This window comes from Phaethon aethereus, assembly GCF_964289735.1.
Source record: "Phaethon aethereus genome assembly, chromosome: Z".
NCBI lineage: Eukaryota > Metazoa > Chordata > Aves > Phaethontiformes > Phaethontidae > Phaethon > Phaethon aethereus.
The window spans coordinates 55,897,251-55,910,677 of NC_138577.1; the positions used below are offsets into that span (position 1 = coordinate 55,897,251).

General features: G+C 43.1%; 1 protein-coding gene across 1 annotated transcript in view; it reads right to left on the reverse strand.

Annotated features, from left to right (window-relative positions):
* The window catches only part of ZNF462 (zinc finger protein 462), a gene marked incomplete at both ends in the record, with an annotated part of 48,816 nt that extends 36,717 nt beyond the window's left edge, over nt 1-12,099 (reverse strand). Inside the window, 4 exons of the mRNA XM_082013219.1 lie at nt 2,824-2,927; nt 4,737-4,901; nt 5,779-11,267; nt 11,880-12,099. Of these exons, the coding sequence (XP_081869345.1) occupies nt 2,824-2,927; nt 4,737-4,901; nt 5,779-11,267; nt 11,880-12,099 (5,978 nt within the window). The remainder of the gene's footprint in view (nt 1-2,823; nt 2,928-4,736; nt 4,902-5,778; nt 11,268-11,879) is intronic.
* Nucleotides 12,100-13,427: the final 1,328 nt, after the last annotated feature.

A 13,427-nucleotide genomic window follows, 5' to 3' on the forward strand; every position in this document is an offset into this window, starting at 1 on the left:
AGAAACAAGAAACAGACAAGAGCAGTAAAATTATCATTGCAGAATTTTTCTCCTGGCAAACATTTTTGTGAAAATATGCCTCCTTTTGTCCTGTTGATGAAGGAGCGGGGGGGGGGGAGGAATTTTTGACCAGCTTTACTAAGGAAGCCTTCTTTTCGTTACAGCAGCAAAAGCAGATTAGAGATCCTGCTCTGGGGAGGATGCCAGCAGGCTGCAGTTGATGAGTTACAGGATTAAAAGGCAGTAGTTTCAGAAGTAACAGTGTGGGAGATCCTGCGTGAAGCTCAACAAGAGAAGAAGGGGTGGCAAAGACCAGCCTCTACTTTCTTCAGTGAAACTGGAAGCTACCGACAGCCTGAATACTGGGGAGGCTATCAGAACCTGCTCTCTCTCTACAGTTTTTTGTAACAGCTCAGTAAAGTTTGGAAGGCAAAAAAGGATGTTTTTCCACATGTTCTAATAAAAGATCAAATTCCTTCTATCTAAGTGAGTCCTGCAGAGCTCTGCCATTCCTATGCTGTGACTGACAGTCATGAATCCACAGTCTCCAGGTGGCAGGCAGGTAGTTTCAGCCCAGGTTGTAAACATTTCCAGTACAGCCTCTTCTTTGGACACATTCATCCTTTGTGATTTAATCTTAGTTTGACTCATTTTATGCATGGTGATGGAAAAACTACAGGGCAGATACAGCACACTGGAGAAGTGGCAATTTGCAAAAGCTAGCCCCCAACTGCCATCCTAATTCTAGGTGTATTTCAGGCTTATTTCCTTTTATTTTTCCTAAATAATCTTGTTCTTTTTTTACTGAATATCAACACATAGATCAAGTGGCGGTTGTTCCAGCCCTCTCACACTACACAAGGTTGTCACGGGATCTTTAGTCCCACACTGACAACAGCTTGAGCCAGAAAATCCCTGTTTACGAGAGCTAACACTGAAGTCTGTGTATTCAAAGATCTGATGACAGCGAAAAAATAAATTTATGTCTCCTCTCAGGGCCACTTCATACAAATGCAATTTAACAGAAATCCAGGATGAAGTTTGTGGCAAGGTAAAATGTACAGCTTTTACAGAGAAATGGGAAAAAAAGTCTCCTAAATAAGTAAGACATCGAACACTTGCGGTGTTTTCATAGAATCAAACTTGTTTTAAACAGCTGACAGGGAATGAGCTTACTTAACAGTTAAAGCAGACTGCCAAAGATGTATATAACACATATCAAGCTATTATAAATATATACCTTCAGTTATTCTACACAGTAATAATTTAAACTATATTCACCATACTTCGCCAGCAAAATTCTTCCAAAGGCAGGTTTTTAAGTTTTGGTCAGATTTGGGAGAACAGTGGGCTGTTTAAACATTTGGTTTGATTTCTTTCACAGACTTCATCTCCCAAGAGAGTAATTGCATCAAAAACAAAAATAAAAGATAAAGCAGACAACTTCAACAACAGCAACAACACCTATTATCAAGTTAGGTGATACCTGTAAAGTTCTTCCCTGCCATCCACCACTTTCTAACTTACCCGTTCTTCTACTTGCAGGGCACGATTTTATCCACTTCCTAGGCAGGAAACAGAGTGACTAGAGACGAAACTCAACACAAATCTGATTTTGGAAGCAAACCAGTTTACTAGCCAAACAGCAGGATGTGTAAATTATATTAGGTAGGGGCACCCCTACTGTCAGCCTTGCCAAAGCAGGGTGGGATATGCCCAGTAGTACCCATGCATCCCCCAGTCCTTTTCTTGCTGTTGGCTACTAAATCTCATGGACCTCTTCAACAAGGCAGACCAAACTGTGGCATCCTTTTGCAACACTGTGACACTAGCAGAAATCTTGCTTTTTAACATACCAAGTTTAAAAATACTTTTTATCACGCTTTCTCTCCCACATGCATGTAATTGCAAAACAGTGACATCTTCACAAAATTTAAGAGCACTATTGACAGTGCTATGAATGCCTACATCAAATGAACAGCTGGATCTCTCTTTTGTTGAAGTGGTAAATAAGCAGCTCATGCCCCAGAAATTAGCGAAAACATGTACCTGTAAGTCAAAGATGTCAAGGGAAAATATCCCTCAAGTCCCATTTTCTGGGGGCATGCCATATACATATGATTATAGTTAAAATATTTTTTAAAACTATCCAGCTTAAGGCAAAGTCAACCTTAGAGAAAGAAATCATAAGAAATGTGGCTATTAATGATGACTATGTATTTTTCACATGCTACATCAGACATGGAAACAGGCTGAGGGAGTCACTAGTATCCCACACTGGTATGAACCTGAAATATTTGTAGACTGAAATTGCATACCATAATTAAGAAAAGAAAAAAAATCTAATTTTAAGGTAAGTTTATGACAGTTATTTAACAATAGAAATGAAAACTCAATCATCAAAGAGTTGTAGTAATTATAAACAAGGTAGTTATATGTAGCAGTATTCCCTTATATATGAAAGATTAACAAGGAAAATACTTTTCTCTTTTTGGCTTCTTAACTCTCATGCATTTGACATGGTTGCGTAAATGGTGGGCTTCACTGTTTGCCTACTGAAAGAAGTCTTATTCTCTTGCCTGCATGCTTTTCCCGTATATGCAAAAAAAGGGGCTTGAATAAATTCAAGAAGATATAAAGATGTGAGCTTTTACGAATAGCCACTCATAACAGCCAAAGATTTTGCAGTATGGAAAATACCTAAATGCCAAGGAAAGCATTGCTCAATATCAAGCTGAGTGCGCTCTTCTTCAATGTCAACCTACAAAACAGTAGTGCTAGTCTGTGCTTCCTTTGAAAACAAAAATAAAAGCCACAACTTACTTGTGCCTGAAAGCAGAGACAAAGGAGCAATACTGGCAGCTGTACTTGTCTTCCCGGGTAAACATGGCCAAAGCCAAGTGACTCCTCTCGTGAGATCGCAGACCCTGCATAGACATCAAAACCCGGTCACACTGGCTGCAGTGGTAGCCCCCAGGCCTGGTTTCATCTTCCAAGGATGCTCCAGATTCAGCTTCTGTAAATTCCACAATGCCAGGGTCTTTGGTTCCCTCACAACCCTCCATCAAAGTTGTGTTTGAAGAATCTTCAGCTTCCTGCTAAAAAACACATACCCCCCCAAAGCCATCAATTGTCTCTCCCTTCTGCCCCTCAGCCTTTCCCATGTGTTCATTATAATGCCTAGGTTTCCCACTGCATTATCTTTCTAAATATATCCCTACACAACTTCTACAGCAATGTCTTTCTGGAAAAAGGCCCCACTCTTGGGAGGGAAAAACCTAATCATATCTATTATGTACATACATGCACATGTAAAAAAAGAATCCCACTCCTTGATCAAATTTATGTCAGATAATGCAAAAGACATGAAACTAAATAAAGTTTCAATAGCCTTGATATGAATCTTCTAAACTTGATCAGATAAACATTAGTAAGGTATAGAGCAAGTTCATGTCAGTTTATTTTGCTCTATCTTACAGTGTACCTACTCTGCAGACTAAATCAGTAGTCTAGTCTACACTAGACTTGTCCATCAACAACAAATTCACAAGAAAGAGACCAGTAATCTAGGACCCTAGAATGCTCTTTAAGAATAAAAAGCAAACAGAAAAAGTGGTTTTTTTATTCCCTTTCCTAACTTTCCTTTCCTAACTTTCCTTTCCTTTCCTTTCCCTTTTCTAATCAGAGCGTCCACTTTTGCAGCAACTTTAATAACCTTTAAGAGCATTTCCATCATATTCTTCTGGCCATGGATTTCAGCTTTTGTTCCCTGCTTGAAAACTTCTATTTACTCAAAAGCAAGCATTGGCCCTACATAAACTTCACTTGAGAAGCAAGGAGAAGAGGAAATGGTCTGTTAGGAGGGAAGCATCTGAATGTGTCAGCAGTACCCAGCAAGGTAAAGCAAGGTCAGTCGTAGAGCAATGAAAGCTCTCTCAGGTAGCAAGAGTTAGGCTGTGAAGGACTCGGCTTTCTCACAGCAGCCAGTGTCACGAAAGAAGCACTCTTAGTCAGGCAGCAGGCATCTTTGCCAAGAGCTCACTGCAGGACCAGGAGGAATACACAGCGAGTTCCCACAGCCTTGTCGCACTTTCACTACCCCTGCCAATATCTTGGAAATCTGTGGAGCATGGCCTATCCTTTGAGATGCCCTAGAAGGCACCCCCTTTCACAGGAAGAAAGGAACAACACATTTACACCTAATCACCTGAATGGGACCACCTGCTCAGCTGGCAATTGAATGTTTTGTTTGGAGCCAGTGTGCAAATTTCATGTGGAAAGGTGTACCACAAGCAGCTTCACACATTTGCATGTGCACACTTCCTCTTCTTGAAAAAAAAAAAAAAATAGAAAAAAGAAAAGAAGAAAGCAAGCAGCTCTTTTAGAGTTTAACTAAGCAGAAAAGTAGCCCAGAAGAGCCGAGAGAAAGCCTTCTGCTCATAACCCAAGTCTTTCGGTCATCAACGACATCAACTCCTTTGTGGCTGAGAAGAAATGAGAATTAAATAGTCTTCGTGCCCCTGGATCGAGAGTGGAAAAAAGTTAAAACATCTTAAAATAAACCAAATGCACTTCAGAAACTTAGCATTAGATTAAAACATCATGCTGAACTGGAATACCCAGTTCAAAACCCATTCAGCTTCACAAGAGCCCTCCATAGGTTTTCAATGAGTGTTTTATTTTAAACAATGCAATAAGTTGCAGCCACTTTACAATCACCTTTTTAAAATTCCTACCTTTACTGTAGCTGACACAGAAGAGACATTCCCATACTGGACATGCTTGCGGAGGTGATTACAGATGGCTCGAAGTGTTGGATGGACTTCCACGCAAAATTTGCATTTGTAGCCAACCACCTTTCTCTCCTTAAGTTTTGCAACATCTTCCAAGTGTCCAAAAGCCTGTTTGAATACACAAGCATGTATCACTGAAGTATGCTTTGTTACCTCATTTTTAGAAACACAGATCATATTTTACACCTGAAGGGAAATTAGGCTTGATGTACACATGTCCTGTTTTGCAGAATTGCAAGGTCAGTTTTTGTAGACATTTATTAATGCCTCGAGAGTAAGTGGACAAGACATCTGTGCAGCAGAAACCTTCAGTTTCTGCTTAACAGTGGTCCTCTAGAAGTCCATTCAGTTTGGCCTGAAACTGTGCTCTTCCATGACATCACAACTTCCCTAACAGCTGTGTGGAGCTTTTCCACAGCAAGTATATTTCAAACAGACGCAGAAGGAACAAGGCAAGCAGGCAAGAAAAGGAGAACAATTTGGCCTTCTGCTTATGAGGCACTTGCCCAAAGCTTCAGTCACCAGATAGATTCATATCCTGTTAATATTGAGTGCTTAATCAAAGAAAGTACTGAGTGAAGGTTGATAACTCTGATGTGTTATTCAGAGGTGGACTGAAGAGAGGGATGGGACATTTTGTAAAGAATCTGCAACAAAGAACATGGTAGCCTTGCCACAGAAGAACAAGTAGCACTCAGATACAGATGGCCTTCCAGAAGGGTGGGAGGAAGGGAAGAATATAAAGAAAATACTGAAAGAAGCAGTAGGAAGGAACAAGGCTTCCTACAGGACCTAGGGAGATGTGGAGGATGAATGAGGAAATTAAAGCAGAATGTATAATTGACTTATGGAGTTCACTGGCACGCTGAGTCATTCATTAGCCCATGGTCATTTGGCTGTCAGCGAGAACATGCAAGTGGGCGTTAGTGGTCTCCCTGGCAGGGAGTGGAGAGCAGGGAAAGAGACCAGACACACAAATCCTTACCCTCTCCTGTTTGAAATCTGCAAAAGCACCATCTGCGTATTTCTGCTTGCTCAAAAGCTGCTTCCTCCTCTCCTGACGTTTGGCACGCTTCTGAAATTCCTCGTTGTGACCATTCAAGTGTGCGGTCAGCTCTGCCGTGCTATGCAATTTTGTATCACAGTGCTTGCACTGGTAGACAGGGTTCTGAGAGCGGGTGCCGCTTCCCAGTATGGTAAAGTCCCTCTTCAAATCCTTGCTGTGGTGGTCGGTGTAATGCATGCACAGCAGCTCTGCTGTGCTGAACGACAGCTTGAAACATTTTATGCACCTGAAGGGAAGCCACTCAATTTCCTGAGCCTCAGTCTCCACCTCAGGCTTTTCAAAGTCATTCCTCTCCTCTGCTGGAGTTGGCTTTTCGTGCTCATCAGCATACACAGCAGTGAAGTAACCTCCCAGCTTGCTCGCATGCTGCTTCTTAGGGAAAACACCAGGGTGACGCTTCATGTAGTGGGACACAATACCTTTTTTGCTGAAGGACTGGAAGGAACAAAGCGAGCACTTCTTCTTCTCTACAGCCCTCCTCAGCTCCTCACTTAACTGAGGAGTGTCATCCTTGGGAGGAGATGGAATGATCACTTTATTGGGTTTGTCGCTTACCGTCCTAGAGGCTGCTAAGCAGTGAGTGTAGTAAGCATCAATATCATGTCTCTTCTGGTAGTGTGCCGCAAGCCCTTTGCGGATAGGGTTGGTGTACGAACACAAAGCACATTTGAAGAGATTGTTCTTGCCCTCTGGCTGTGCCCGGACGTTGTTATGTTTGATGCGGTAGTGCCTAGCTATCCCCTTCCGGGTGGAGCAGAAGTATTTGCAGAGCTGACACCGGAAAACTGTGTGAGACACTAAATGAGAACTGGAGAAATGAGGTGCTGGCACAGAGACTTCTCCAACATCCTCAGCAGCAATTTCTGGGGAGGTCTTGATTTCAGTCACCATGTCTGGCTCCACTGAGGCAGACACCTTTGGTGGTGACTGGGCAAAAACATCAAACTCAGGTTGATTGTGGTATTTCTCATAGTGAATTTTCAGCTTCTCAAGTGTTCCATGGGTGTAAGGGCAGAGTTTGCACCGATAAGCACCATAGCCTTGCTTGAAAATCCTACTTGTCTCTTCCACATCATTCTGAGCAATATCATTTGACTGCTCCACATCATGCACAAAGTCTTCAGCAGTGACCTTTATTGATGGGTGCCTTTTCTGGTAGTGTGTGAGGACGCCATGAATACGTGTATTAATGTATGGACAATGTCTGCATTTATATACAGCCCCTGGGTTAATGTCTATATCCTGAGCAAAGTCCGCAGCTTTCACTTTCATGCCAGGATGCTTTTTGCCATAATGTGTCAGGAGGCCATGCAAGTTGTTGTACTCAGACTGGCAAACTGTACACTGATACGGAGTGGAGGAGATAGCAGGATTTGCAGAAGCCAGCTGGACAGTTTTTTCCTGGGAAAGGCTGGGATCCTCTGCACACTCTGCATCCTGATCCATCTGTGATGTTGTTATCTGGTCTTCAGAATCCATCCTGGCGCCAGCTTCATCAGGCTGCGGGATGGATTTGTCAGCAGCATCTTTCTCCTTAATGATATCTAACAACACAGACTCATCTCCATTCATGGCCCAAGGGTGAAATGCTTGGTAGTGATTAGTAATATCCCAAATGGAAGATGCTTCAAAAATGCAGTCTCTGCATTTATAGGTCTTTATTTCTGTTGGCATCACTAGGGCAGGAGGGGAAGGATCAGGACCCGCCCAGAGTTTAGTTGCCATATACGTATAGTCAACATAATGCTCAGGATGTCTCCTTTGGTAATGCACGAGCAAACCACTTGGCTCTGTGTGTGAATAAATGCACCATTCACAGTGATAACCAGCTTCTATCAAGCCATCCAAAAATGCCCATCTCAGAATGGATGTGACCGTGGCCTTCAGATTTGGGTGGTCTTTCTTAATATGCTTCCTCAACGCATAGAAGTAAGGTGATGTGTAGCTACACTGTCTGCATTTGAGGGCTCTCAGCTTTGACTTGTCCCGTTCAGTGCTGGAGGTGTGAGCAGGCATGCTGCCAGTTGATTTCTTCTGGCTGCGATCGCAAAGGCTTCTAATGGTGGCTGTATGCTGCCTAATCACATCTGCGTTAGCTTTGAAGTCACGATGCTTCTTTTGATAATGAATAAGCACGCCTTTCACGGTCCGATTTCCATAATCACAGTGTTGGCAGAAGAACATTTCATTCTCAGGAGGATTCACAGAGGTCTCAGATCCACCCCGGCTCAACTGTTGCATTGACACCGGTGGCCTCTGAATACCAGGTGGCAACTCACCAGCCCTCATCATTGCTGCAGTGGGGGGTGCCTGTCTGATATACTTGGCAGTGACCTTTATCTCTGGGTGCCTTTTCTGGTAGTGGACAAGCACTCCCACAACTGAGCGGTTGCTGTATGAACAGTGTTTGCAATAGTAGAGTTCAGTAGCGAGGTCTGGGGGTGGTGGTGGGGGAGCTGGAGGTTGAGAAGCCAAGTTGGACAATTTGGGGGAGATGGGTGTCCCCAGCTCAAAAGACATCTGAGCCAGGGCAGAGCCCCTGTCAACAGAGACTACACGCATGGTCTTCTGAATTCTGAAATATGATGCTTTTTCTTCGGGGTGCTTTTTCTGGTAATGCACCAGAACCGAATGCATGTTAGGGCTTGCAAATGAACACACATCACAGTCATAAACAACCACAGTATTGACTGAAGGTTCCTTCTGATTTTCACACTCAGGACTAAAGCTTTTGGTGGCACTTTTGTTAAAACTAGCTGGCACACCAGCCCCACGAGCCACGGGGGTGGAGGTTGCCATAGTTTTTGGAGCAGAATTCAAGATCTCTCTCAGTGTCTGAGACTCTGTGTTCAGCCCTTCTTGCTGCTCAACAACATAGCTTGAAAATATCATTGCATTGTTAATTTTCACGGTGGGATGCATTCTTTGGTAATGTGGCATCAGGCTTCTAACATTCGGGCTTGTATAAGAGCAGAAGTGGCAGCGGTAGATCAGATCAGAATGATCAAAGTTCAGTACATTCATAGCTTCAGGGTGATGCTCCCCATAATGCTGCTGCAGGTCTTCAAAATTTGTGTAGTCAATGTAGCACTCAAGACACCGGTATACTGCACTGTGATCGTTGGGATCCAGGATATACCTAAAGCTGAATTTAATATAGGGATGCATTCGCTGGTAGTGGGTGCTAACACTCCTGGCAGATTTGTTGCTGAAATCACAGTGTTTACAATAGTAAAGCCTGCCAGAGTCATTAAACTCTGAATTCTCATTGTTCTGATCAGTACCATATAAGTTTGACTGGCTCCCCAGGACAGATGCATTAGGGCTCTGATGGTCCTTCATGCTGACAGAAGAGTAATAGTCTTCCTCATCTTCAGATAAAGTCAGCTCAATCTCCGCTCCATTGGCGGAATTGTAGTCATGCTGCATGCTTCTGAAGTTTGTTTCCTTCTGGGAATCATTAGCCTCTCTGCCCCACATTTGCTGGGGTGCATAAGAACTGGAAACCTCTATCATTGGTTCTGTTTGCTCTTCTTCTCTGTCTAACTCCACTTCTATCTCCACCTCATTGTCCTCCTCCTCTTCCTCATCATCCTCTACGTTAATCACAGCATCTTCTTGCTGTTTGTTTTGGTTGATTTTGCTCTGCAGATTGCTTGCTATTTCATCAATTCTAGTTCTCTTTTTCACTGGAGAGAGATCTAAAGGGAAGTCATTTGACACTTTCCGAGGGGCTTTTGCAACAAAGTTATTTTTAGATGAGAGCCCAAGGATGGAAGTCTGACTCTTCTTCACTGTGCTGGCAGAGGGGTGAGCATCTGCCTCACTCTCTTGTGGTGCATTTGATGGTGGTCCATCATATTTTGGCAAGTTGTCACAGAATGAATGCTTGTGCTGCTGATGAACTCTGAGGCCTTTCAAAGTTGTGGTGGAATAGTTGCACATTGTGCACTTGTATGGATGCTGCGAGTGGGGCTGGGGTGACTGCTGTTGCTGCTGCTGCTGCGGCTGCACTGGTTCCATCATCCCAGCTGACTTCCTGCCATTTATATTCCCACTCTCATAAGACACTGTACTGTCGTTCAAAGAAGAGGTGATGCTTTCAGTCTGAGAGTTCATAGTGTCCCAGTCTGATGTTGTTCCTGCGTGACATTGCTTGTGGGCACCAAGTTTTAATGAACTCTTGCAGGTGAAAGGGCATTCATCACACTTGTACACAGCTGTCTTCCCAGACAGGTGGATGTTCTCAATGTGACGGGAAATGCTGCGGCGGTGCATTGTCAGGAAAGGGCAAAAAGGACACTGGAACCTGTTCATATACCTTCTAAAGGGAATTCCCTTTGTTTCCAATAGTTTGTTGCCATCAGATCCCATCAGCTGCTCTGCAGACATTCCTGAGGTCTGGTGATCCATGGAGTTCAAGCCATTCTCGCTGTCCATTTCATTTAGCTCTTCATCTGAGCTGGAGTCATTTAGCATACTGCTTGTTTCCAGGTCAGCAGAAGAATTTGTCATATCAGCAATTCCATAGCGGGATCTGTCAGACAAATTAACCATGCCCGAGTTGTGAGGTGACTTAGGCTTCATTTGAGGGTAAGACACAGAAGAAAACTTGGAAGATGTAGAAGAGTTGGGCCTGATAAGGGAATTGCCCATCGAGCTCCTGAAGTTTGAGACATTAGCATTTGACATCTCACGCCCCGTTGTATTCATGGAGATATAATTAGAATTCGGAGAGGCATTCTGGGCACTCTTACTCTGTACATCAGGTGCAGCGGTTCCATCTTGTTGCTGCCTCAGGCTTGACAGTATTTTTACCATGCTGCGGTGCTTCTTCATCATGTGGTCACACCAGCGCTCCCTTCGAGGTGTCTGGTAGCTGCACCATTCACAGCAAAAGTTGCCCCTAGACTTTGTCAGGGGCTTGACCATGGATTCCAAAATGCTCCGCTCCACCACCTCTGCAGGCAGCTCCTTGCAGGGTTCCTGCACTGGCACAGAAGCAGACGTTGATTCAGACATAGCAGCAGGAGCCGTAGGAGGAGTTGAACCTTCTTTCAGGTTGTTTTTGTGATACATCTTCTGGTGCTTAATAATTCTTGCGCGCCTGGGTGACTTGTAGGTGCAGAACTGGCAACTGAAAACTTTGCCAAACCCTTCATGCATCATGATGTTATAATTTAGGGAACTAGCAGTTGGTGGCCCCACTGAGCTCCCCCCAGCCTGTGCTCCATGAACCTTGCGTGTGTGCTCTATGAGGAGGTTTTTGGAACGGAAGTAACGCACACAGAACTTGCACTGGAAAAACTTGTTGGTTGGTTTAGGATTTGGAGCAATGTGCTGACCATAGAAAGTCTGGCTCTGGCTATAGTAACTTCCAGTCCCCATCTGACTTGTTGCATTTTGCCCTAAAATGAGAATTAAGGTGTATACATAAATAAATCAAAATCAAATAAAGAGGCTTTTTCTCCACCCACCCTCTACACATAACAAAGCAACCACATCCTGAATAGATAATAATTACACCAGGATTCCCTCGCTTATGGTGATAGCTACATGTTTGGCAGTGCTGGCAGTCTGGCAATGCTCAGGAAAATTACCATTATGCATAGTGTCTACACATACATGACCATCTTGGATAGATAATTTCCAAAATAATCTAATCTTCTTGGGGGAAAAAGAAAGCTAGTACACTAATGCAGTTGAAAATTCTGAGGTCATTCATGGTAGCAAAGAACAACCATGAAAATGTGAAAACAAAAAAGCAATATGAAGAAATACATGAAAAGTAGCTGCGAAATGAAATCATCCTCAGTGTTTGCATTTACAGAAAAAGCCGTGATCAGAACCAGTATAGCTGAAGCTAGACATCTGCTTTACTGACACAGCAATAAAGATTATGTGAGTTTTTAAAATCACATTAAAAGTAGAAACTAGAACACACTGAAACAAGCACATGTAAAACAGAGTATTAGAGTTGAGGTCTTAGAGTTGAGATCAATCTTAGATTTGAGATTTACCTGCTATTTCATCTGCAATTGTAAATTCATCCTTTACAGAAGAAAATTCAACCTCAGTCTGGTTGCTAGCATTCATGGAACCAGACCTTGGTTGGCTAGGACTTTCCTCAGAGACATCCGTTGGCTGTAGAAAAGCAGTGTGAACATCCTGAATGTGAGCTTTGAGGTCTTCATAAGATGGAGCTCGAAAATCACAGCCATCACACTGCAGCACCTCCATGCTTCAGGGAAGATCTTTTACATTAGAAAATTCTGCAAGAAAAACAGGGGAAGGAGAGAAGAAGAAAGAGATTTTACAGCAATGCCATTGCAATGAATCCTGAAAATAGGTTAATACCAAGCTTATGATGACTCAGTCATTTCCAGAGATTCTCCAAATACTGAGGCGTAAAACTCAACCTTTGCTTACCACATTAAGAGGCATCAATTCAGATTCACATAAAGTCTTATCTAGGTAGCTCATAAGTTGCTGACTCAACACTACAGTCACCTTTCTGACAAGTGACTATTGATTCAATGGACTTCGTCCTCTTGGCTTTTCCATTACACAGGATAGGGCTGTTTTTCAGAAGTTTGTCTTGTTCAAAGACCACAACTCATATGCTAGAGAAACAGTACATTACTTCCAGTCATGCACTGAAATTTACAATCAGAAAACAGTGGCTTCTGCCTTTACGAGACCCACTCTAACCTTTCTGGTAGTTGCGAAGTCCTGCCTGTCCCACTACCATAGATCAAGAGCCTTCACAGCAAGAAACTGGCCTTTCTTCTCAACATCCAATCAGTCCTGATATTGGTGGGAAAACCTAGACATAACTGCAAGATGAGATACAGCTACATGAAGCCAAGGTAGAATGCTTTGCTCTGACCTAATTCCACCAAGCTTTGTAATGGCATCTCCATTCTTTGTTAAAATGTTTACCGTTTCATTTTAATCTATTCTGGGGACATGACCTCTGCGCGCTAGCATTCTGGGGGATGGAGAGGGCTGGAGTAAGAGAGGGACAGCAATGCAAATAAGAATACTGCAAAAGTACAATGGAAATAGAAGTTAAAAATACTCAGAGACATCATTACTTCCTTTATTTATCCAAAAGCCCTGCATACCTTGAAGTACAAAGCAACATAAGATACGGTAAAATTAAGAATGGTGGTGCAGCTTGTGACCAGTTAATCCAGCAAGAGAGTTGTATGTTTCTGCACCACCATGAAGGAGAGGAGACACAAAGCACAAGCAAGACAAAAGCCTTAGACACTCCCACCCTGTGTAGTACTTAAGCACAAGAGCAACCTTCCTATGTTAATGCAGAAATTAGTTCTTTAAGTTTCCATGCACAGCGCTGGGAACGGATGATAAACTGGACATTTCAGAGGTCCAAGACACAAGGGCAGCCCAAAGCACTAAAAATTCCATGTGTTTATTTATTGTATGTAGAGTATGAAGCTACCTCCGCAGCGAGGACAAAGCTCCAAAACATTAGGGCACAGAAACAAGAGAGGGTATTGCACCAGGATTTTATACGAAAGAATGCTTCTTCTGATAGACTG